The sequence below is a fragment of the Elgaria multicarinata genome, chromosome 4 (genome assembly GCF_023053635.1).
Source record: "Elgaria multicarinata webbii isolate HBS135686 ecotype San Diego chromosome 4, rElgMul1.1.pri, whole genome shotgun sequence".
In the NCBI taxonomy this organism is placed as follows: domain Eukaryota; kingdom Metazoa; phylum Chordata; class Lepidosauria; order Squamata; family Anguidae; genus Elgaria; species Elgaria multicarinata.
Window position 1 is genome coordinate 40,556,594 of NC_086174.1, and position 25,287 is coordinate 40,581,880.

At 44.2% G+C, this 25,287-nt stretch overlaps 1 protein-coding gene across 1 annotated transcript in view; it reads left to right on the forward strand.

Moving 5' to 3' along the window:
- Nucleotides 1-16,023: 16,023 nt before the first annotated feature.
- The window catches only part of LOC134398147 (calpain-14-like), a 46,882-nt gene continuing 37,618 nt past the window's right edge, over nucleotides 16,024-25,287 (forward strand). Inside the window, exons 1-6 of the mRNA XM_063125392.1 lie at nucleotides 16,024-16,281; nucleotides 18,377-18,446; nucleotides 20,314-20,435; nucleotides 20,708-20,844; nucleotides 21,010-21,191; nucleotides 22,180-22,235. Coding sequence (XP_062981462.1) covers nucleotides 16,024-16,281; nucleotides 18,377-18,446; nucleotides 20,314-20,435; nucleotides 20,708-20,844; nucleotides 21,010-21,191; nucleotides 22,180-22,235 — 825 coding nt within the window. The remainder of the gene's footprint in view (nucleotides 16,282-18,376; nucleotides 18,447-20,313; nucleotides 20,436-20,707; nucleotides 20,845-21,009; nucleotides 21,192-22,179; nucleotides 22,236-25,287) is intronic.

Below are 25,287 nucleotides of genomic sequence, written 5' to 3' on the forward strand. Positions count from 1 at the left end.
AAGGCAACAGAGGAGGTGTCCCACAAGACTGCTACGGCTTCTATGCCAGGATTCATTACTACGCTCCAGTGAGTGGACAAAGCGTCTTGGAAGAGGGTAAGATATTTCAATGCTCTTTTTTGTAAAATAGCCAGCCTTTTTTAAAAATAATAATTAAAAGAAATGGCACTGCCTTGCCCTTGATCATTTACATATTAATAGACACAAAGAGATCAATCCACAGCCCAATTGAATGGAAATGTTTTTATTTATTAAAACATTTGTACCGCACCCTATGTGACTGGGATTTTAGGGCAGTGTACAGATAAAATCAGAACAATATAAACAGAAATAATTTACACAGCTAAAATGTATTAATAGTAGTAACCTACATGTAAATAGATTACTACCCAAGGGAAATAGTCCATCAATTTGAGCCAGATGGGAGTATTATGGAAGTCATCTTCCTCATGATGTCAGATGAGCAGAACTGATTTCATATGATGATGATGATGATGATGATGATGATGAACATGAACATTTCTATACTGCCCCATAGCTGAAGCTGTCTGGGTGGTTTACAAAAAACACTCTAGTGTCTACCTGCCTAGTTTTTCATACAGGATGATGATGATGATCCTTGATTGATCTCTGTGTCTCTTTAAATTTTGACAAGTAGCCGTGATGTGCGCATGTGTGTGTGTGTGTGTGACCTGACTTGGGGTACAGTGCAGCAGAAGAGGATTGAAGCCTTCCCCCTGCACCGTTTTCCATAATGAAAATTGCCTACTTCTCACTGCTATTTGTTAATTTAGGGAAAACATGTACAGTGGGTGTGGGCAATTTCAGGGATTTGGGGCCTCCCGTTCCACCTCAGAATCCAACTGCCAGAAATCACACCCAAACTCATCAGAATTGCTGTCTTTGTTGAAACACTGCGGTGGTGAAGAACACCGCGATTTTGCAAAGAAACAAGGAAAGAGGAGAACATTTGCCTTGTTTGCGAATAGCATCTCGCTCCCGGAAGGCTTCCAGGGCCAGATTTACACATTGTGTCATATCGATACCACCCCATCGTGGTGACATTACATCCCTCTCGTGCATTTATACCTTGTACCACACACAATGGCATCTTGTTATGGTATTTTGGATAATACGTGATACAAAGTGGGAAATAAGGCTAGAAAAGCAGCATACAGAAGGCCTAATGTGCTCCAACAGTTATCAGTCCACTTTGATACTGATAAAAAAGCACGAGTGTAGATCTAGCCCAGGAGTGTGAGTCCTCTTGCTGCGTTTTTTTGGTCTCTTCCACAGCAGATTTGGTATTGGCAGCGACAGGGGGCCACAAAGACAGCCAGGTGGGGGTGCATGAGCTGCCACATGTTCCCCACTCTTGGTGTACAGGCTGTGGACATAAAAGTTTTTGAATGGGGAGCTCGTCATTGGAAAAGCAGCACGGGGGAGATCCGATCACACATTTCCATAATCTCGTATAGTTTGTTCCTTCGATCACTGAGTACCTAGGTGCTTGCCAAGCTATTTTTAGATCTTATTCGATAGATTGATCTTTACAGAGCCCTTTCTGTTTTGCTAATTTCTGTGAAGTATGGATATACTACAAGCTTGTTTGTTCATCCCATTACCTGGATTAATGTGTTTCGTAGTTTTCTCCTTGGTGTTCTGACACTGCTTGGTTTTGTAACTACATTCAATTCTGTTATTTGTTTTGACATGTGATGGTTTTCCATCTTATAAAGGTGAAGAAGCATGTTCTAATAACAAGAGAGAGTTCAGTCAGAGGCCTTAGCTAGACCTAAGGATTATCCCAGGCAAACGGAGGGGTCATCCCTGCGTGCTCCTGGGATCCCCTGTGTGTCATTTGGATGCACAGGGATGATCCTGGAACAATCCCAGGATATAGGCCTGGTCTAGCCATGGCCTGAGTCAGCTTTCTCCAACCTGGAGATGTTTTGGAGTGCCACCCCCATCAGTCCCAGTCAGCATGGCCAATGATCAGGGCAATTGGCATTTTAGTCCAAAACTTCTGGAGGGCACTAGGTTGGGGAAGCCACACCTAAGTGAACAGAATTACAGTTGGTTAGATGTTGCCAGGATAATGACAGGGGACCGGTCTCCAAATACTTTTCAAAAATTATGTAGTACATATCTGGGTCCATATCCTCAACAACTGTGGAAAATCTCTTTAATGGAGTCAAAGTTTTATTTTTTAGTAACAGAGGCAGCAAACTAACACAGCCCCTCTTCGGTGTGCACTGACATACTGCATGAGAAGGGAAATGACCTCCAATGCAGCAACTGCCCTGAATCTATTGGTCTGGTGGAGATGGTAGCAAAACCCCCAGTGATTTTGCTTGAAAATAAGGCACTCCTTGGTTAGAATCAGAATCACGCCCCCAGAAGCCTCCCAGGGGCACAATTATGCTTCCAAACAAGGCATGTGTTTCCTGGCAAATTTGGCTTTGGGGAGGGGCAGGGATGCAGCCCATAGTGGGGGTTTTTTTGGAGGGGGGGAATTGCAGCCCCTGACTCCAAGATGTTGCCTGCCCCTGTTCAAAGCTATATGTCTGCCCCAGGGGGAGGGGAGGATTCTGCACCGTGCCTGATTTTCAGAAACTACTAATCAAATCAGAATCAAAAAAATGTAGGGTAGATATGTCAGGTAACATTGCTTTTAAAAGTCATTTAAAAATGTGCATACAAAACATTACGGGCATGTAGAAATAAAATGATGTAGCTTGTAAAAATATTCAGTACATGAAAAACAGCCCCCCACACCCACAAAACAAGCAGTAACTTTCAATTCTGGCATTCTTCCAGCTGTACTCACTTGTGGGGTTTGCAGAACACACATGTTATTTTTTGGGGGATTGGCTGACTGTAAAGACCTTTGTAGAAGTTATTTCAGGACAAAATAAGTGAAATGGATGGAAAAGAAAGGGAAATGAGAATACCAGTGCAAACATGTCCTGCTGCAATGGACTGTGGGGACTGAAAGCTTGTGAGTGTAGCAGGCAATCCGTCAGTTCAAATAAAGGTGTTGAATAATTTGGTATCTCATTTTCTAAGGTTTTGACCTGTATTTTAATACTGCAGGATTAGAATTTTTTAAATCTTCTAGCTGCTAATCACTGGCCAGGCTAGCTAGGATGATGGGAACTGGAGCCATCTGCATCTAGTGGCCATGGGTTCCCCACCCCTGGGTGAGTTCCGTGTGTCTCAGGAGGTTCACATACAGCCTACCAGCCTGACTTCCCCTCCTGATTGTTTCTAATTTTTATTTTTAAAAAGTAAAATTAATTATACTGGGAGGCCGGCTCTCTGCAAAACAAAGTGCGAGCCTCCAGCATCATTTTTATTTCCCATAATGCCTCTGGGTACCATGTGAGCCCCAGGGGCACTCTTAGAAAATAAAAAGTTTGGAAGTGGACCCAGAAAAAAGGTTAGTGTAGCATGGGTGGAGGAAGGGGGGAGAAGAGAAAGTATCCTAAGTGGCAAGGAGATGATGGTGTGTGTTTTGCCTGTGCTCGGCATGTGTGTCTGTGACCTCTTTGTTTTCAATATGTGTATTTGTGCATATGCACCTGTGTCTGGTGCTTTGCATGTTTTTTGTGAGTGTTTGCTTTCTGTTTGGTGCGGGGTTTGTGCTTGTGTTTGGGTGTTTTGTCTGGGTCAGATGTTTGCTTGTTTTTTAGCTTTTATGTGGGAGGGTATTTTGCCTGTGAGTATGTTTCTCAGAGCGGAACCAATTTACTATCTGTGCAATGCATATTTTGTTGTGCTTGTGGGAGCAAATATGTGTTTTGACATTAGGGGCTCAGTTTCCAGGCTAAAGATACTTGTCTCTGAGTGTCATCCGTTTGCCTTCTGTAAAATGCGTGTTGGGGCAAAAAAAGAATGTTTTTCTTCCTCAGAACTGCAACTCCGCCTGTCTTGTACTTACATTCCTGGGCAAGTTACCTTTCTTTTAGCCACATCATTTTGCCTGTTGGGAAATGGGCATTTTGTGACTGACCATGTCCATCATGGCAACCATTTTGAGACACATTCTCAAAATTCCAAATGTGCTACTGGCTCAAAAAGTTGGTGATCCTTGTTCTATTGTCCTAAGAATGGTTCTCAAGACATGCTAAGTCATTTTTCACATGATGCTTAGCTCCAAATGCTTAACCAGCATGGCTTAGTGTGTTGTTTGAGCAGGTTCAATGAGTAGTTTCAACAGCAAACCACAAGTGTGGTCTAAAAAGGGCCATTTTAGCTTTAAACTTTGTTTTAAAACTAAAATTGTCCTTTTAAAGCCATTGTCATGGTTTGCCAGTGAAATTGGGCAGCAAACTGCTGATTTTGGAATTTGTTTGGTTTTTGCTGCTGTAGCAGCCCCAGCAAATTTAGCAGTGGTAGGGGATGGCAGAGGCCATACTCAAGGCCAGGCAGCGTGTGTGTGTGTGTGTGTGCGCGCACATGTGACCCACAAGTCACACATTGCCCGCCCCTACTGTAGGATAGTTCTGGCTTTGGGTTCTGACTAATGGGGAAATGCCAATGTGTAACAAAAATTGTTACAATAAATTTAGCTCCTTGACAAGAGCAATAAAGAAATTCATCTCAGGTTGTTTGACTTCCTCAACTAGCATAGTTTCTTAGAGTTTCTCATGCTGTCATGTGTTTTTTATCTCTTCAAGGCTGAGTTGCCTCCCAAATAGTCAGTATTTCATTATATCATGTGAGGCATTTTTATGGTCTGAAGTAGTTTAACTTGTTTTCAGTGTAATTCACAACAAATCATGTCTCTTTAGGATTCTCATATTTTATCACTTCCCCCTCCCCACTCTGCACAAGCTGCATAGACATTTGCTCAACAGAGAATTAAAGTTAAGAGTTTCTTTTTTCTTTTTTCAACACAAAGAAAGATTACTTTTCACAATCATGGTAATAATAAACAAACCAACAATTGTTTATATTTTGGTTTGTATCTTGCCAAATTCTGAAGCAGGTACACAAACATTCTCATCTTTCATCCACATAAGCCAGAGGCCCCGTTCAGACGACATTCAGGGCTTTGTGGTGAGCTTAACCATGTTCAGCTGTGGTAAATGCTAACAACATGCACAACGCTAGCTGACGACACCATTAACCTTTTTGTGGTTAAGTTTTCCTTACCCGCACGCTAGCCACAAACTGGTTAGATGAGCTCCTGAGTCCTCCGGCTTCCTCGCCCCATATCCCAGCAGTCCTTGTACTAGGAGCCCTGGCAGTTCCACCCACCATTTTAGTGCAGGCTGGGCTACCCAGAAGCCTGCTAAAAGTGACTATGGGCACCATGTATTGTTCATGATAGTGTCATTGTAAGGTAGGAGGGGGCCAGCTGAAACATGCGGTCAAGCCGCATCATCAACAAACGACGTTGTAATGGCACTGCAACAAGGTGATGAAGTGCATGGGGAGATGGAAGTAAAAGTAAGTTTAAATTTACTGCCCCTGCATTATTGATGAAGAGCCAAGATTGTGATTTCTATTCCCGGTGCCCCAGGAATGGGTCATTGGAGCCAATGAGCTTTGTTTCCTCATGTATGATCTTGCCTTTTTGCATAGAGATTGAAGTTCAGTAGATTTGTGCCTCTTTCACTTTTCCCTGCCCTGGGAAATATTTGGGACAAGGAAATAATTTTACTCCAGCTGAGACTGGTTGGTGGAATTGTTGTCACTTACTGTATTGGGCTTAACTGGCTTGCTTGAGTCATCCTCAGTGACGTCTGTGTGGTACGTGTTCTCTCCTAAACCTCTACACTTGCAGTGTGGTCAAGTGGCAACTTACCTGAAGATGGATCACCTGCTCTTCCGGTAATGTTTGAATAATGGAATTCTTTTGGAGTTCCGGGAGCCATCACAGAATAAAGGCAGACTTGGATCCAGGCTCTTACAGGGGCTTTAGCAATGCCATCTCATGGCCTTCTACCAGTGGTGCAGTGGAACAAGGGCTCATAAGGATGCTGCACCAGCATATTTTTATTAGCAGGGACACTGAAGTCATCTGCCCTCTGACCTCCCTGCTTAACTAGATGGAGGGAAATGATCGCCTTCTACTAGATGTACTCTTGCTCTGGCCTGGTTCAGATGACACAATAATCAAGGGGGGGGGGAGGAATCAGTTGTCCGTTGTGTTACTTGTTGATTATTGTGTCGTGTGTGGGGAGACACACAACAGACACACAGCACACAGTATGTTATTTTCTTGAATTAAACAATGCGGAAAAACAACGGGCTGCTCTGTTGCTTATCAAATAATCAATTGATTAAAATGTCATGTGGTGGGCTCCCTCCCCCGTCGAGTGCACTATTCCATAGATGATAGAGTTCTTGAGCAGGAGCAGCCGAAACACCCTGGCTGCTCCTGTACAGCCGGCAGAACTTGCAATGGATGATGGGATAGGGCCAGGAGGACTGAGGGAGGAGGAGCACCAGCCACCCAGAAGGACTCTGGGACTTTAAGCTGTACGATGGAGGGGGGCAACAGGTTGTGTGGGGAGTACCGGCAAAATAACGCACGGTGAGTGTGCTATTTCCCACCTCTATTGCCTAATATTTCGTCCAAATGCGGCCTCTCTCTCCTCCAGCCATATCTGTTTGCTAGGAGGTGGGCAGTAGCCCAGCTGTTGCCAATCACTCACCCACTGATCTGAATGGACAGGTGGGCAGAGGAGTGACTGAATGAGCTCCAGAGGAAGAGAGCAGGGGTTGCTCATTGCTAGGAATGGTGAATGCACCCAGGTCTGATTTGTCAGATGCTCACTCCGCTGCCCGCTCCCACTTGTGGCACCATCCGAGCTTCTTTTGCAGCTTGGCGAGCGTCCGATGATGTCGCAGGCCCATCCCCCCTGGTCCGGAGCCTCCATCGTGTGCAACAATGGAGGCTCTGGAAAGAACGTCATTTCTAGGGGTGTGATCCGCTCCGATTAGGAGCGTAGAAGCAGTAGCGGATTGGCCTGCTCCGCCTTACCCTGAGGCGGAGTAGGAGCGGACCGCGGACCCCTAAAAGCAAGGCGAAGAGAAGCGGCCATTTTCGGAGCGCTTCTCTTTCTGCGGAGCGCTCCGATCGCCATCTTGAAAACATTTCGCCATAGGATTGCATTGTGGCAAATAATTGCGGATAACTACGTTCTTTTTGAAGGTATCGTTCTGGAAATTCTTGTGCTCAGAGAGTCGTGGATGGGGGTCATTTTGAGACCACTCTCACCTCTCTGCGTCATGCAGGTCGCGTGCTATATTTTTTTGAAAATCGGGTCAACCGCGCGGCTCAAACGCCGTTTTCGGCTTTTCGCCCATAGGATTGCATTGCGGGAAAGACTCGGGCATAACTGGGTTGGTTTTTAAGCTATCGTTCTGAAAATTCTTGTGCACAGAGAGTCGTGGATGGGGGTCATTTTGAGACTACTCTCACCTCTCTGCGTCGTGCGGGTCGCGCGCTAGAATTTTTTTAAAAATCGGCGGGAAAAATACCTTTTTCAAAGGGCTGAGGGGCAGAGTCAGCTCCCGGTCATGATCACATGATCCCAAAGTTAGAGGAGGGCATAGGCAAAACGGGTAACTTGGGATTCTGGGAAACTTCTCTTTCTTCATCTGAACGGGCTTTTCCCAGTGTTTTTTAAAACAGTAGCCCCACCAAATGCACAAACACAACCTGAAATCATATACTAAGCCAAGAATAAGAGATAGAAACACAGCACTGCTCCCCACCCTAACTTTGGGGAACAACTGAAAAGATGTGGTGCAAGGGGATGAGCTCCCCTAGGGCATCTCATCGTGGACGTGCCCCCACACTCTCCTGCACTGGAAGGCCATTAGAGCCTTCCAAAGAGAGTAAAACGGTGGAGCAATGCCTATCATGAGTCGAAGTGAGCGTTTACTTCTTAGTGATGGAGCGATGCCTATTATGAGTTGAAGTGAGCGTTTACTTCTCAAGCTCAGAGCTGTTGGTGAAGCAATGGCTGTCTTGAGTTGAACTGGCAGCTACTTCCCCCTCCCCCGGGCACGTCCCCCTATTGCTGGTAAAAGACAGATATAGCCTTTTTAAAAAAATTCTTCTTGCTGTTTATTGAGCAACACTGCTGCTTTTAATTCCACCCCTCCTTTGTTTATTTATTTATTTATTCCATTTTATATGCATTACTGGCTTATCCTTGGCTCACTTCCTTATGCCCCCAGAAATGCCAGCTGCATGCCTGCCTGCCTTCCCTCCCTCCTCCCCTGCCCACCTCGCAGGGATGTTGTGTGTGTGTGGCTTTGACTCAGGGGAGAAGTCCTTCCTGCGCTCACTTGGAGTTTTGGAAGTTCCAAATTTTGCAGGTTTAAGACCCGCCAAAAAACAGGGGATGATGGGACTGCCTTGAGTCTTGGCGTGCGGCGTATGTATCCCTGAATAAGCTGTCATGGTGGTGAGTTTGAGGGGTTTTTTTAACGTGCAAAATTGATGGAGCTATGGAAAGGGGTGTTGGATTTTCATAAATTCCCCAAAAATCAGGGGATGATGGGACTGCCTTGAGTCTCGGTGTGCGTATGTATCCCTGGATAAGCTTTCATGGTGGCGTGTTTGAGGTTTCTAACGTGCAAATTGACGGAGCTATGGAAAGGGGTGTGAATGGGGTGCCCGATTTTCAAAAATTCCCCAAAAATCAGGGGATGATGGGATTGCTTTGAAACTTGGTGTGCGTGTGTATACCCCCATGAGGTGTCATGGTGCCAAACGTGAGGTTTCTAACTTGAACAGAAAAAAAGTTGTATAATTTTTTAGCTTTCAATGCAAGCCTATGGGGGGGAAAAACGGAGCTCCGATCCGGATCCGGAGCTCCAAGCAGAGCGGAGCGGAAGTGGGCGGAGCGGGGGCGGGGCGGCCCGATCCGAAAAATGGCAGATCTGCAAGTGAAGCGGAGCGGGAGGTCCGTGCACACCCCTAGTCATTTCCCCGTTGCGTAAATGGTGGCTGTAAAGGTCCCATTTACACAAGAGTAAAGGTGCGAATGGAGTATGTCTTTTTAATGTTATTTCCCACACATACAGGCATTTTTGTCTGCATTTCCCTCCTAATGTACACACCCTTGTGTGAAGCTTTGGGTTGGAGGGCCCCATTACAAAGTTTGGAGAAGTGCAAATTTTGAAGGATAACTGAATTTTAGTTTGCGTATTTGTTCAAAGCTCCAGAGTTAGGTAAGTTTGCATTAAAATGCAAACCTTCTCCCGCATGTTTATCACTTGGTTGCCCGCTTTGCAGGTGAGCAAATGGTCATTACTCCCACCTGCCTTCCAGGTGGTGGTAGCTTATGCTCCTAGAAACAACCAGCTTTCCCTTTCTAGTCAGGTGTTTGTGTGTGTGAATGGTAATGATGGCAATGCCAAACAGCAGCAGCCCCTGCCTCTGTCTGATGGAGGAAGAGGAGTCACTGCTGACACAGGCAGTGCCAAGGCAATGGGGAGAAGAGGGGGGGTCCCAATTCTGCCACTATCCACAGGAAAAAAGGAGGTGGGAATGGATAGCAGCAGACCAGGTGGGGATGTGCTGGGAAAGTAGACCATTTCTTTAACAAGTAAGGACAAATAATATTTTGCTTGCTTAATGGCTGAATTTGTTTTATACTGTTTGTATGATTTTATCTGTACGTCACCCTGAGATCCCAGTGATATGAGGCAGGATACAAATGTTTTAATGCATGAATAAATACACAAATAAATGTTAAGGCAGAGAACTGGTTCCAGCCAACTCTGGTCAGGAGAACTAGAGAAAAACTAGGCTGATTCATAGCAGGCAGTTATTTGGTACTTATTATTATTATTTATTTATTTATTTATTTATTTATTTATATAGCACCATCAATGTACATGGTGCTGTACAGAGTAAAACAGTAAATAGCAAGACCCTGCCACATAGGCTTACATTCTAATAAAATCATAATAAAACAATAAGGAGGGGAAGAGAATGCAAACAAGCACTGGGTAGGGTAAAACTAACAGTATAAAGTCAGAACAAAACCAGTTTAACCTGATCCAAATTAATCCCTGACAAGGGGGCTGGGTTCACACATAACGCTAAACCACAATGGGTTGCTAACCACAATGGGTTGCTAACCGCTATGTGTAATGGAAGCCTGAGTCAATCGGAGCTTCCCACTGGGTCTGCTTAGGGGTTCCACACTCCCGAGCCCGCCCCAGCACCCTACGTTCGTGGGACCGGCAGTTCTGGAATAAAGACACACAGACACACCAAAAGGGTGTGTCTCACCAAAGCAAGATTTAATACATAAGAGTTACAATTAACAAATAAGGCCTTGGCCTGTAGCCACACTAGGGAAAATAAAGGGGGGTTAAAGGAAAAGGAGGGGGAGAGGGGAAAGGATGAGGTAAGGTTAAAGCAGGTATAACTAGCCACCATTCCATCTAAAAAGCATGCAGCCACACCACTAGGCTCCCCCCCCCTTCTACAGCCAAACAGTGGCTAGCTTTTGTCTCAGAAAACCAGACTCTAAAACATAACAAAACACTAACTTTCCTCAAGCACCCCGGCTGGGTTGCTTCTGACGTTCTTCGTCGCCCCCGGACCGAAGACCTCGAATCCTACTCCAATTACTCTTTTTATCCCTGTTCCTCCCGGCTGCTCCAGCCCCTCCTCCCTGAGAGGTGCTTGATCTTTTCTCACACCAGGCCCAATTAGCCTGACGAGGAGATAGCATGCAGGTGCGAGGCCTCTAACTAACCTTGGGGCTTTAGGAAGCTCCGGGCTCCGGAATCTTAACTCCCACCCTTTCCCCACATGCCAAAGCAGGGTCCTGGCGCCAGCCGGGTCATAAACCTATCCCACCAGACACTAACTAGAAAACATATCCAACTAAACCATCACACTATAACTCACTACTAACAGGAAAACAGGCACAGTTTTAAAACTCGGCAACAACTTCCCAACTCCCTGGTTCTTCACACTATGCATTGTAAAATATGTGACCAGCCCACTACGCCCATTCTGTAGAGTGGGGTGTCTGAACAGATTAACCCATCATGGGTGGCGGAAACATCCCAGAGGCAACACACGAACCCATCATAGCTTCCGCCAGAAAATAAATCATCGTGGCTTAGTGTGTTGTATGAACCCAGCCAGGAGTTCCAGTTAGCTTGATTGGAGAAATCGGCCAGGGAGATGGTTTTCTCTCTCTCCCATAATACTAGAACCCAGTGGGACCATCCCATGAAGCTGAATGGCTGGACAGATAACAGAAAGGACTTCGTCACACAGTGCTTAGTTAAACTGTGGAATTCACTGCCAGAAGATGTAGTAATGGCCACACTCATTTGGATGGCTTTAAAAGGGGATTGGAGAAATTCATGGAGGAGAGGGCTATCAATGGCTACTACTCGTGATAGCTACAGATTACCTTCAATTTTGGAGGCAGAATGGGAGGGTAGTATTGCACTTATGTCCTGCTTGTGAGCATCCCACAGGCAGCTGGTTGGCTGCTGTGTGACAGAATGCTGGATTAGATAGACCTATGTTCTTATGAAGGGCCTTCAGGGGTAGATGATCCTACTTTGTGAGAGAGGCTTAAAAGGAAGACTATAGGAGGAAGATTCACACATCCCTCCTTAAGGATTCAAGAAGTCTTGGGAGGATAGGTGAACACCTCTAGCCATGCCCCCTACATGCACAGTCATGCTGCCTGTCAGATTTGCATTGGGCATCTCTGTGATGGGGCTGTACACACATAAAGATGTACATGCATACGATCCCTTCACATGCTGCGGAACATATGGTCACAGGGAATATGCAGTAGGCATGGCTGGGCATGCAATCCTGCTCCCTCTTCACAAGTTTGTGAATGCATGCAGGGAATAATGTGAACCCTGCTAAGAAGTCATCTGAAGCCAACCAGCAAATTGTTGCCTGACCTGAAATTTTAACCTGGCCTTCCTTGGTCTAGAGCCAACAGCTTTTCTGCTTACCTCCTACCCATAAAAAGGATATATGACCACTTATTTAATAATCATAGCCCTCAGTGCCTAATAACAGTGCACAAAAATAACCCATTGCCAAGCTTCATTATTTTAACGTTATGTGGCAGTTTTATAGGTACTCAAAGGACATACTGAGATGATGTTCTAGTCCAGCAAGGCTCACTTCTTTTCTTCAAGGTTGGGTTAGTTCCAAGTTTTAACGTATGAGATATCCACCCATTAAATTCATTAGAATCTGAACTTCTGCTTTAAAATTTTTGATTTAAAAGACATATTTATTCGATTTATATCCTGCTCTTCCTTGCAAGGAAGCCAGGGCAGCTAACAACCCATATAAAACAGTGCAACATATAAACACCATTAAATCATAACTCTAAACTTACAAACACATAATAAAATACAATAAAGCCATCACTAAAACACAAGGGGCTTTATGATTTCAGAGAAAGGGCATCTCTACACGAGGCTTTTATTGTGCATTCGTGATTGGTTACTTACAGAAGTTAGTGGGTCCTTTATATAATGTTGTTAACCCTCCAGGGCCTCTTCCATGCTTTATAACAACAGTTATAAAGCATGGATCTTCATCACAACAGTTAAAGCAGCAAGAGTGCTGCCCTCTTGACCAGATACAATAGAGGGCAGGGCACCTGCAGCTTTGACTGTTTTGATGAAGAGGGAATTTCACCAGGTGCTACATGCATACAAATGATACCTGCTGAAATTCCCTTTTCTATATAACCATTAAAGATATAGGAGCACTGTCCGCCTTTCCATATGGTCAACCTAGTTTTATCAGTTTGGGAGAGAGATCCTTATTAGAAGGTAATTAGCAAGACCCTATGTGTTAGATTGAGAGGAACCTAGGTTTTACTAAATTGACAATATGCTTGCTACTTTTTTCATTCTTTTGGTGATTATAACTTGTGTATATTTAAGAATGTTTGTGATCTTCCTCATCTTAGCTAAAGCTTGTTATTCTGTTTGAGCAATAAATAAATATTCTTTAATGCCATAGTTGTGTTGTCTGGCTTGAGAGAAGTTTCAGGAACCACTTCCCATTAGGAATAGAGAACTTGGGGGGGGGGGGGGCGCCAGCCCCACAAGTTCACTGAGTGCTGCCCGGCTGGCCCTCTTCCAGGTGGATGTCCCAGCTGAGTGCTTGGCAATGTGCACTTTCCAGGACTACTAGAAAGTGCGCAATTCCCTCAGCCCGTCATTAGCATGCCAGGGAAATTGCATGCTTTCTGAAAGCACCGGAAAGCACACTTTATCTCCCCCCCCCACAAGCCAATTGTGGCCTTAAAGGTCCTCAGATTAAGAGTGGAGGGAGAAAATATGCAATTCCCCCAACTGCTGCCATTAATACAGTGGTGGTGGGGGGGTGGGAGAAAGGACAAAGGGCGTGCTCAGGTCAGGACTGGAGTGAGTTCCACCCAGACCTGTGCTCCTGTTGTCCTGTAGGAGCCATGGGGCAAAAATCCACCCAGCATGTCCATCTAGGCCCAGGAGGGCCAGATGCATGGGCGCTTCGCCTCCTCATGGGCCCAGGCAGATTTTTGCCCCATCGCTACTTCCCATACATTAATTCTTGAAGCCCAAAATATTTGGGTAAGTTTTGCAAGTCTATCACTGAGTGGGGTCTGTCCTTTAAAGCTGTTGTATTCTCGCTTGATCTGGTGAATCTCAGATACACCCCTGTTCAAGTTTTGGAAACAAGCTAGTCAGTTATTTGTCTCAAGTCATTTTATGATTCATAGAACTGTAATTTCTATAATTATATGCATGATTTGATTGCTAGCGTTTGCTTGTCATATCACTCAGTCATAGTCTGATTCCATCCCAAAATGAGCTTCATGGACTCATGCCAGTTTGGTTCCATTAGCTCCACTAACTTGAATATAAGTGAGGTGTGGACTAGAATTTGGGTTAGTAATAGTACATGTGAATTGACTAAAAGTGATCTGAACAGCACCTGCCAGCCAGCCTCTAGAAATCCAAATTTAAAGGACTTCATGTACAGCTGACAGTTTGCTTCAGAGTATTTTTATGGTTTTAATTTTTCCATTTCATTTCATTTGTTATATTTCTATAACACCCCATCGCCAAAGCTCTCTGTGTGGTTCACAGAGATTAAAACAACTATTTATTTATTTATTTGTTGCATTTATATCCCACCAAGGAATATAAATGGCTTCAAGGAACCCAAGGCGGCCTACATAATCCTCCTCTTCTCCATTTTTATCCTCACAACAACCCTGTGAGGTAGGTTGGGCTGAGAGTCTGTGACTGGCCCAAAGTCACCCAGTGGGACTTCCATGGCCATGTGGGGACTAGAACCCGGATCTCCCAGTACAACACTTTAGCCACTATACCACATTATTAAAAATACATGATACAAAGTGAAAAACCATTTACATAAAACATGTAAACAGACAGCACACAAACAAACAACCCATGCAGAGAATCCATGGTTTGTTGTTGGGTTGTGAATCGTGGATTATTTGTGGTTAACAAACCATGGTTTGTTAGCACAGCTGGGATCAGACAACACGATAAGCCATGTTTCAATGACAACCCATGGTTCAACAACAACCCATGCTTAACCCATAATCAACCCTTGAATATTGTATTAACGCAGTCTCTGTGAACTAGGTATATAATATGCACCACTGCAAAGGGGTGGCAATGGAGTGAAGACAGAATATAGGCACATACTTCTCCAGGAGCACAAGTTAGTTAGGGACCATAAAACCCACATCCTTGATATATTGAAAGTCTTTGTGTATTGGCTGTGAGAGTGCTGATTCACATTTATTTTGGAAGTGTTAAAGTCATATTCCTGTCATTGTGAAAATTGGCTTGCCTTTTACAATATTACTTTTTACAATATTCTTTATTTTAAAATAAAAAATAAAACTAGAAAACAAAGAAGTAACCAAACACACACACACACACACACACACACACACACACACACACACACTTCTTCAAACTCACATTTGAGAAACCAAGGCTATGGCTAGACCAGGCCTATATCCTAGGATCGTCCCAGGATCATCCCTGTGCACCCAATGGTTTTATGGTCCCTAACTAATTTGTGCTCCTGGAGAAGTATGTGCCTATATTCTGTCTTCACTCCATTGCCACCCCTTTACAGTGGTGCATATATACCTAGTTCACAGAGACTGCGTTCATACAATACTCAAGGGTTGATTATGGGTTGACCGGGTGCAGGCAGGGACATTTGCCTGGGATAATCCTTAGGTCTAGCTAAGACCCAAATAGATTTGTGAAAAGATGAATTCATTTCGTAATGTACTGGAAAGATGCATATTGTTTTAATATTTTGGGTTTCCCACATGCAGCTGGTTGACTGCTGTGTGAACAGAGGGTGTTGTTTGACAGTGACCTGCTTTTGGGTTCCTGATCGACAGCTGGTTGACCACTGTGTGAACAGAACGCTGGACTAGATGGATCCTTGGTCAGATCCAGCATGGCTCTTCTTATGTTCTTTACATTAAACATTTTGTTTATTTTTTCTTTTTTATATATACATTTGTAATACATTATAATGAACTGCATGTGTTTGGTTATTTCTTTGTTTTCTCTTTTTAAATTTCTTTTAAAGGTTGGCATTCTTATACATACTTAAAGGGCGGTTAAGAGATCTCAGCAGGGCTTATATCTGAGAAGATGTGTATAGGATTGCACAGCAAGAAAGTCATTTTACAGAGCAATCCAATGCAGGTGTGCTCAGAAGGAAGCCCCATTGAATTAAGTGAGTTTTATTTCCAGGAAACTGGGTATAGGATTGCAGCCTTGGTCATGAATGTTATGTCACACACTCTGTTACACCATTTGGAAGAACAAAGAAACTTTGGAGCCCCCCCCCCCCCGCCCCCAATGACTATTACAATATTTTTAACAGGTCTCCATTGTATTAAAGAAGGCTGATTTCTTCAGAAGGAAGTTAGAAGGAAATATCCAGATCCCTGCAAATTCTGAACATCTTCCCCGTGTGCCACAGTCATGCCTTTCATGCAACTTCCCTGCCTGCGCTGGCAGAAGAAGAAGAGGAAGCAACAGTCACGGCCCTTGTGGGACCATTCGGGAACCATTTGGAAGCCCAGCAGACTCGGACAGCAGAATTATCACACTTTGTTGGAGGAATGCTTGAAGAAAGGGTGCCTGTTTGAGGATGAGCTCTTCCCAGCAGATGTTAAGTCCATTGGGAGAGGGCCATTGGTCCAGAAGCTACCCCAAAAGATACAGTGGAAGAGGCCACATGTAAGTGATGGGATAAGACCTGCACTCCTCAAAGACCTCTTTCTCCACAATCTCCGGCCGTAGCTAGACGAGGGGTTATCACGGCCTGATACCCAGGATCGCCCCTGTGCATCCAGATGACGCACAGGGGATTCCAGGCTCAGGCAGAGATCACTTTGGACCCAGTTTTTCCCGCAGTCTTGGGCTGAGCCCAAGACCGTGAGCATGTGGCCCGTTGAAGCGGCTTCTCCACGGCTTCGCACAATTACTCGTGCGTAGCCGGGAGCCACGCACGGGGTGCAGCGCTCCCCAGGAGTGCTGCGCCCATTGAGGGCAGGGTAGGGGGAGCGGGGAAAGTATTTTTTTTTAAAAAAATTCACCCTTCAGTTGCTGAAGTGCTCCTGCGTTGCTTCCCCTTTAAAAATTTAAAGAAAAATGGTGGGCACGACGGCTCTCCTCCAGAGCTCGTCGCACCTCACGTGTAAACAAGGGCGAGATCCCGCAATAGTTGTATCGCGGGTTCTCCCCTCATCCATCCCGGAATGACAGGTAGGTCTAGCAAAGGTCTCAGAGGCAGCCTTCTGTAACCAGGTGCCCTCCAGATGTGTCAGATGATACTCCCATCATCCCCAAATAGCACTGCCACTCGTGCATGCTGGTGGGGTTGATGTGAATTGTAGTCTGACACATCTGTAGGGCTCAAAGGGTTTGGTGGGCATGGGCTACACTGGTTACATTGCTTACACTGACTATGGAGTCAGTGTAAGCAGAAGGTCATTGGCATCTGCTCTTAAAATAACAATTGTGTTGAAGGCCTGGGGAAGGCCTCAGCCTAAGACTTTGAAGAGCCTCTGTCAGGCTGAGAAGACACTGGGGGTGTTCACACAACATGCTAATCCACGCTCCGTGGTTGAGTGTGGATTGTTGTTGAACCATGGGTTGTTTGTTGAACCAGGACATTTTCTGCAGGATGACTTGCTAACCTTGTTAACCACCTTGAGCAACCTAACAACAAACCAAATAAGTCACAGTGCATGGTTAACAAGCCACCTTATGGGAAATATCCTGGGCTCAGACAACATGCTAATCTGCAATTTTTGGTGTTTGCATTAGTGTGGTACCCTGCCTCGAACCAGAGGGAGAGGTGGGTAACAAATAAATAAATAAATATATTATTATTATTATTATTCAACAAAAAACCCATAGTTCAACAACAATCCACACTCAACCACTCAACACCTGCAATTTGTGCTATTTATGGCCATGATTTTGCACAAAATGATTTCCGTAAATGGTCCCAGGTATAAATTTGCACAAATTCCAATTTGTTCATATCCTGATTTGCGCAAATTCAGATTTGCGTACGTAATAAAAAAAGCAGAAAATTATAAGCTGGCCTGACTCAGCACATGCAGGGAGTAAACTGGGTGTATTTGCAGGGGTGTATTTTTGCCAAGCTGGCAAAAACCCACTGACCTCCACCCCCAAAATGGATTCTTCTGACATCCCTGTATTGGATGGAAACCATGTGAATGAAGTCAAGATTGATTCAAAGATGAATGATATTTATCCACATCATCAATTCTTTTTCTTAACCAAAATTAGTGCATGGAAACTGGGAGTACAAACACAGTTAGCTTTAGGATCTCTTCTTTATTCCAAGATACTCCTGTGTGCATGTGGAACTGGTAAACCTTCAGTCTATTTGCTTTCTCTCTCTGTGCTAACTGCCTTTCTATCAGGGGGTATCATAAAAGAATCCCATCCGTGAGAGCCAAAATGTTGAAGTTGTATCGAGAGCTTTACTGTTAGGTTAAAGCAATATTGCATTTACCATTTTAAAAGGGCCATGCTGGCTTGAGTTACAGTCCAACACATCTGGAAGGCAATGGGTTAGAGAAGGCTGATTCAGAGAGTAGATTCACAGGCTCGGTTCATACATTGCAGCATAAGGTATGAAACCCTCTAGCTTGACATTTTTTAAAAAACTAAGACTGCTGTTTTATTTTTATTTTATTTATTTATTACATTTCTGTACTGCCCAATAGCCCAAGCTCTCTGGGTGGTTCTCAACAAGTAAAACAATATTGGTTTTGTTTTTTTTAAATCTTTCCAGGAGCTGCACAAGACTCCAGTTTTTTATTCGACAAACAAAAAAAGGCTTGCTTTGTGCCAAGGACTAATAGGTAAGGAATTTGGTGTATGTGTGTGTGGTATATGGCTATTTAAAATGTGATGTGAAAGCTGAATAGGGTATCTGCTAGTTTGCTGAACACACTTACTCAGGAGCAGTGGTGTATCACAGCCAGAGCTTGTAGGGTGAAAGTGCTGGGAATTTTTTATGAGCAGGAACTATGACATCATCTGCCTCCCCCTTCAGACTTCCCTGTTCCTTCTGACCTTATATGGAATCTTCACAGTAGCTGGGGGAAAATAGAGTTTCCTAGTAAGAAACACACATGTACACACACACACACACACACACACACACACACACACACACACACGGATCAACACCATTTTCTGCATTTTCCTGCCCGGTCATCAAGAGTATCTGCAGTTCAAAATTTACCACTACACTGCTGCTAGGGATTACACTCCATTGAACACAATGACCTGGTTCAGACAACACACTAAACCATGCTGCTTAACCACATGTTAAGCATGTTGTCTGAACCAGGCCATTAGGACTTGCTTCTAAGCACATGCACATAGGATTGCCATGCACCTTGTGATCCCAGCTCCAATTCTCATGTTGAGCAAACAAACATTAAGCTGTATTTTATTCAATGCCAGTTCGTAGAGCTTTTTCCCAGAACTACTAATTGGGATGTCAGGGATTGGACCTGAGACCTCCTTCCTGTGGGAGTGCTGGGTACCGGGTTTATTGCTGACTGATACTGGGGTGATGGAGTGGAGGCGCTATGGTGTTGTCTTGCATGGTGTGTATGTGGTGATGCAGGAATGTGGTGAAGGTGTCTCCCCCACTCCACCCCATCATGAGTTCTTGGCTTGTTCCATACGTGCATGGCATGCGGGCAATTGTCAGTGGCACAGTCCATGATTGCCTTTGAATGTGAAAGTTCTGTTTACTAGCTCTGTGGCTAGTCCCTGTTGATAGAGCTCTCCTTCATGACTAATCATTTTTGGGGGGATTTCTAAGCTAGTAGCTATCACCACTCCTTTCAGAAGCCTTTATAGGAACCTAGGAAGCTGCCCTGTACAGAGTCAGATCATTGGTTCATCTAGCCCAGTATTCTTGACTCTGATTGGCAGCGGCTCTTCGGGGTTTCAGGCAGGATTCTTTCCTAGCCCTACCTGCAGATGCCGGGGATTGAAGTTGGACCTTCTTCATCCAAAGCAGGTGCTCTGTCACACTGAAATACGCCCCCTCCCTCATATTTTTAGTGACTCCTCTTTTTCATTCTAATGTCTGGTGCTAAAAAGAAAACAAATTATGGGAGTCAAAGCTTCACCCATGCCCTGTGGGATACCAGGCCAAATATTTCAACAATGAATATGTTTGGATGAAAGCAAGATCTATATAGTCTGTGCATGTTTGGACAAGGGCAAACAATTGAATACTGAATATCTATCAGATATTGATAGATAATTTCAAAGTGCATTGTTTCATATAAGGTCACTGTTTTCTATTAGGCCTGGGTGCATCAGTTGCTGGGGAACATGGGTGGGAGGGTGCTGTTGCACCATGTCCTGCTTTGTTGGTCCCTGGTTGACAGCTGGTTGGCCACTGTGTGAAGAGTGCTAGACTAGATGGACCCTTGGTCTGATCCAGCATGGCTCTTCTTATGTTCCCTAATCTAATTTTAGTTGTAATTAAAACATGGCAAAATTATAGTTGAAAGTTAGTTAGATATTACACAATAAAGCACAAAAAACATCTGTTCTAAATGATTTTGTTCCATGCTAATGATATAATAAATAATTTTTGGAACTGGCATTGTTTTCCCCTTAGCTAGTCTGGAATACCGTCAATAGGCAGGGTATTTTCTTTTTATGCCACCTTATTTATTCTTAACCATTTTGTTACAGAGGACTGCTGGTTCTTGGCGGCTGTGGAAGCATTAACATTTCATCAAGACATCTTGTTTCAAGTAGTGCCACAAAACCAAAGCTTTGAGAGGAAGAAGTATGCTGGGATATTCCATTTCAAGGTGGGCATCAACTTTAATACAGCTGGTCTGAGAAAGAGAAATAATTCTGCTAGTATTCTGAAAATGTGCATCTCAAGTGAGGATCCAGTCTGCATACTAGTGGTGTTTCCACATGATCTACACACACACACACACACACACACACACACACACACACACACGTGTAGTAGAGCCAGGCAGGGCCAGCCCTACCATTAGTCAGAGTAGCCTCTTAGAAAAGTGTAGTGAGATCACCTGTTGAAGTACAGTGGGATGTCCCTTTTCTTTTCCAGTTCTGGCACTTTGGCGAATGGGTTGACGTCGTCGTTGATGACCGGCTGCCGGTAAATGAAGCGGGTCAGCTTGTTTTCCTCTCTTCTGTTTTTAAGAACCTGTTCTGGGGAGCTCTTCTGGAAAAGGCTTACGCCAAGTAAGTGATTTCTCAAGCCTTCTGTAGTGAATCTCTGCATGTAACATGGGCTGTATATGACACATTCCACATCCTTTTCTCATTTCTTTGTAGCTCTATTGCAATAATCCAATGAATGCATTTTTAAAAAATATACAAAAATCCTTAGAATAACTTTCTCGACAGGCTGTATGGTTCCTATGAAGACCTACAGATTGGGCAGGTGTCAGAAGCTCTGGTGGACTTCACGGGAGGAGTTAACATGACCATCAAGCTGGCTGAAGCTCCGCCTGATCTCTGGGACATCTTGACAAGAGCAACCTACAGCAGATCTCTGATGGGTTGCCAGACGCATGCAGGGGTGAGAGGTCTCCGTTTTCCTGTTTATTCTCACATTTGTGTCCTGGGATCCCAGCAAGATATTAATGGAAGCACATATGAAGTTGACCTTAGCCTCCCTTGAGGTGGAACATGCTGAGAGATACCCAATAAGCTACATTGCGGAGCACGGCTTTGAGCCCTGGTCTTCTTTGATCAAAATCAACATACTATTGACTAAACCATATTGGCCCATGGCCTCCTGATGTTAAAATGGGGGAATTGTAAGGTGATGGGTGGGCTGTAAATGTAAATAAACAAATAAATAAATAGGTTTGGCTCTTTTCCAGAAAGAATTCCTTCTTGTAAGGTGAACTGCAAAACAATTATTACATGCTCTCTGGTTTTATTACAATTTGGTTTTATTGTATAATATGTTTTATTTTATTTTAATGTGTGCTGTCTTGAGAAGGCTGCCTATACATACTTATATGAATGAAATAAATAAATTCTATGAGTCAGAGCTCCAGTATTCTCCAGGTGACCATACCCCATTCCTTGTAAGCCATTTAAACCAGTTTCTGTCGTAACCCAATCTCTTTGCCAAAGATTCTACAGGTGAATTGTGTGCTGTACAAATACATAATTTTATTTGATTTAAAAATGCAGCTCACGAATTTGATTCTGAGTTTTTCATAACTTGAGAGAGGACTCTCTCTCTCTCTCTCTCTCTCTCTCTCTCTCTCTCTCTCTCTCATGATCTCTCAAATCTCTAGTCATGCCCCACCTCAGTCATCTTTCATTTTTTTTAAAGAACAATTTTCTTCATATGGTGAATGACTCATCCTTGAAACTTCACAATAGGCTAAAGTGAAAGTTTACTAAGGAGTTTAGCTCAAGCTGTTTATGGTGTTTACAGCGAGCTGAATGCCAACTACTCTCTCATAAAAGCAGATTGTGTTGGCTTTATTCGGAATGGGGAACATGGTTTAGAGCATGTTTAAACATTTTTATGCCCTTCTTTACAGCCAAGAAGAGTCCTGGAAAATGGATTAGTGGCTGGCCATGCCTACACAGTGACTGGCATTCGAAAAGTAAGCTCAACTCTCTTTTGGTAGTTCGATCTATAATTTGTTTTTTTAGCCTAGAGCAGGGGTAGACAACCTGGTGCCCTCCAGATGTTTTAGACTACAACTCCCATAATCCCTGACCTAGTGTCCATACTGTCTATGGGTGATGGGAGTTGATGTCTGCATGATGTATTGTTTCACCTACTTAAAAAAGCCCTGTTGTGTATGCCCTGTTATGTATGCCCCCCCCCACTTCTTCTGCTGAGGCATCAGCCCCAAAGTTCTACCCTGATGTCCCCACTCTAATTCTGATTGCTGCCTATGCAGGGGTCAATGCTTGTGCCTTTCCTTCTGTGTGCCTCTTTGTAACCCTTGGGCCCACCCCTATCCCCACGGCTTTTGGACTCTGCCCACTTCTTCTTGTTACCAGTTGCCTTTTCCTGTGGAATGAGTCCAAGACAATAAACATGTCTGTAGTCACTGCAGGTTCCAGGTTTTGGGAGGCTCTTGAGCAAAGCACCCTCAATCACCCCTCTATCATTAAGTAGACCTTCTCACTGCCATTGTCACCAGCTGCTATGGTGCCTCAACTTCTTTCTAATAGTTGCTAGAACTTGTCTGCTTGACAGGTAAGAGAACCAGTGCGGAAATAGGCAGTGGCATTTCCTGGCCCTCCTCCGCCTCCTCCTCCCTCACCATTGTCTGGGCCAGAATGAGAGGCAGGTGAACAAGCAGGTTGCAATGGGGAAGAGGAGGATGAAGTCCAGGGTGCTCTTGTCAGTGGGTGTGGGCCCTCAGCAAGTGCCCAACCATTCCTGCCCTTGACGTCAGCCCTGTCTGTAGTGACTGAGTTCTTATAATACAACAATTTGGCTACAGTGCAATTGTTTCATGCATCACCAGAGGAAGTTGAGAAGCCCTGAGTGAAGTTGGAGGAAGCCATCCTAGGTGTTCTCCTCATCCCAGGTTTACTCCTGTTTGGGAAGGGTACACTGCCATGGGAGGACCTCTTTCTGGCCTGCGGCTTCTCATCTTGCCTTGGTGGTACAGGAAGGAGCCAGTCCTGGCTGCCATATTTCTTTATGACACTGCACATCCAGTATAACAAGAGCGACCAGAATATAAAACAAAATGGCACTGGAGTATGAAATGAAAGGTGCCTTATATATCTGAGTCCAACCAATGGTCCATCCAGCCCGTTCTGTGCGAGAGCCCTTTGAGTTGAAGGTGCCAAAGACTATACATGTACATGTAAAACAGGACTTGTACATGTAAAACATGTGCTATATCACTAAGCCAACTTTCCCCAACTTTGGTGTCCTCCAGATGTTTTGGACTTCAGCTCAAATCAGTTCCAACCAGCATAGCCAATTGTTTTTAGATCTGCGTTGGTGTCTGTGTATATTGTCTGTTGTATGTTTTTTATGTTTGTAAATTTTGCATATTGTTTTTAATGTTTTAAGGTTTGTAAACCACCCAGACAGCTTCAGTATGGAGTTGTTGTTGTTGTTGTTGTTGTTGTTGTTGTTGTTGTTGTTATTATTATTATTATTATTATTAGTGTTTAAGTAGGCTTAAAACTGTCAAGAATCATAGTTTGGCCCTATCCACTCTGCCTTTGACTCCACCCACAGATGGAACGCAGGCCCCGAGACCTGTTGCAGATTAGAATTTGGCCCTTGGACTGACAAAGGTTGCCCTGCCCCTGGTCTAGAGTATTATAGTTTTAACTTACATTGGACAATCATACTGTTGCTGGGTACATTTGACAGGTGCTGCTGCTTTCCTTGAAACATTTCTACCTGGCTTTATTGAAGACGATGAGAGCGTGAAAACCATTTCTTTCTTTTTTTTTAGAGCTGTTCTCCCTTTAATCATGGCATGAATAAAACATAGAGGATAATAGCTGGGCCCTTGTGTAAATCAAAGGCTGTAATTGATTCATGAGGCTCCACTGACAGCAGAGTCCACGTGTGCATGCTAAGCTTGGCTGCATCGTTTTTTATCTCTAGCTCAAATGAAGTTTATGGAAAGGTTCCCTCCCCCCCCCCCACTGCCATGCAATTATTTCAACCACAAAATATTTAGAGCACCCAAGCTGGTGTCCTGTATCCAGTCTACGTATCTTTCAATCCTGTCACGCAATTTTTGACAGCCATGGTTAGTAAAATGCTGATAAATCCTCGACTTCATTAGTGGTCACCGTACAGCAAAGAGTTCTTGTAAACAAATCCCAAACATGTAAAACTAATAAATAGGGATGTCAGGCCCATATCTAGAAGGGAAATATTGCTGATGTGTGGGAGAAGGCACGGCAGCTGAAATGCTGTGTTTTGTGTTGACTCAGGAAGAGATAAGAGCTCTCTCACAGTCTGCACCCGGCAGCTGTACTAACACATGCCAAAGCTCCACATCTAGCCCTCTTCACAAGTACTCAGAGTAGTCCAGTTGCTCCTCCCATGACCAATGGAGGCTGGTGGCTCCCATGTCAGTGGGGTGGTGAATCCATTCCAGGTTTCAGCCAGAACCAGTCAGAACTCTAAAGGAGATATCCAAGGTGCTCTACACCTTGGTTAGCTCCTTTAGAGTTCTGACTGGTTCTGGCTGAAACCTGGAGCAGATTGCCCACCCTTATGACATTGGAGCCATCAGGCTCCACTGCCCATGATGGTTGGGGCTTATGTAGAGCAGCTGTCCCCAGATGTTTTGGACTACAATGCTCAGCATTCCTCGTCATTGGCCATGCTGGCTGGGGCTGATGGGATTTTAAGTCCAAAACATCTGGAGGGCACTGGGTTGGGGAAGACTGATGCCAAGGCTTCCACCCTCAGGATTCCTTTAAAAGCATGTTTAGTCTCCTACACAATGCATTTTCTTTTTACAAAATCTCAGATGCAAAATGTTCATATCCAAAAGAGAATTTGAGTTTTGAGTGCTAAAGTTGACAACATTTTTGTTCATTAGAAAATATGGATATGCAGTTCTACGATATAGAATAAACATTAAAACTGAGGCCGTGGCTGGTGGGAAAGGGGGAGGAATGCCCCTCCCAAAGTCCTGGCATCACTTGTAAGAT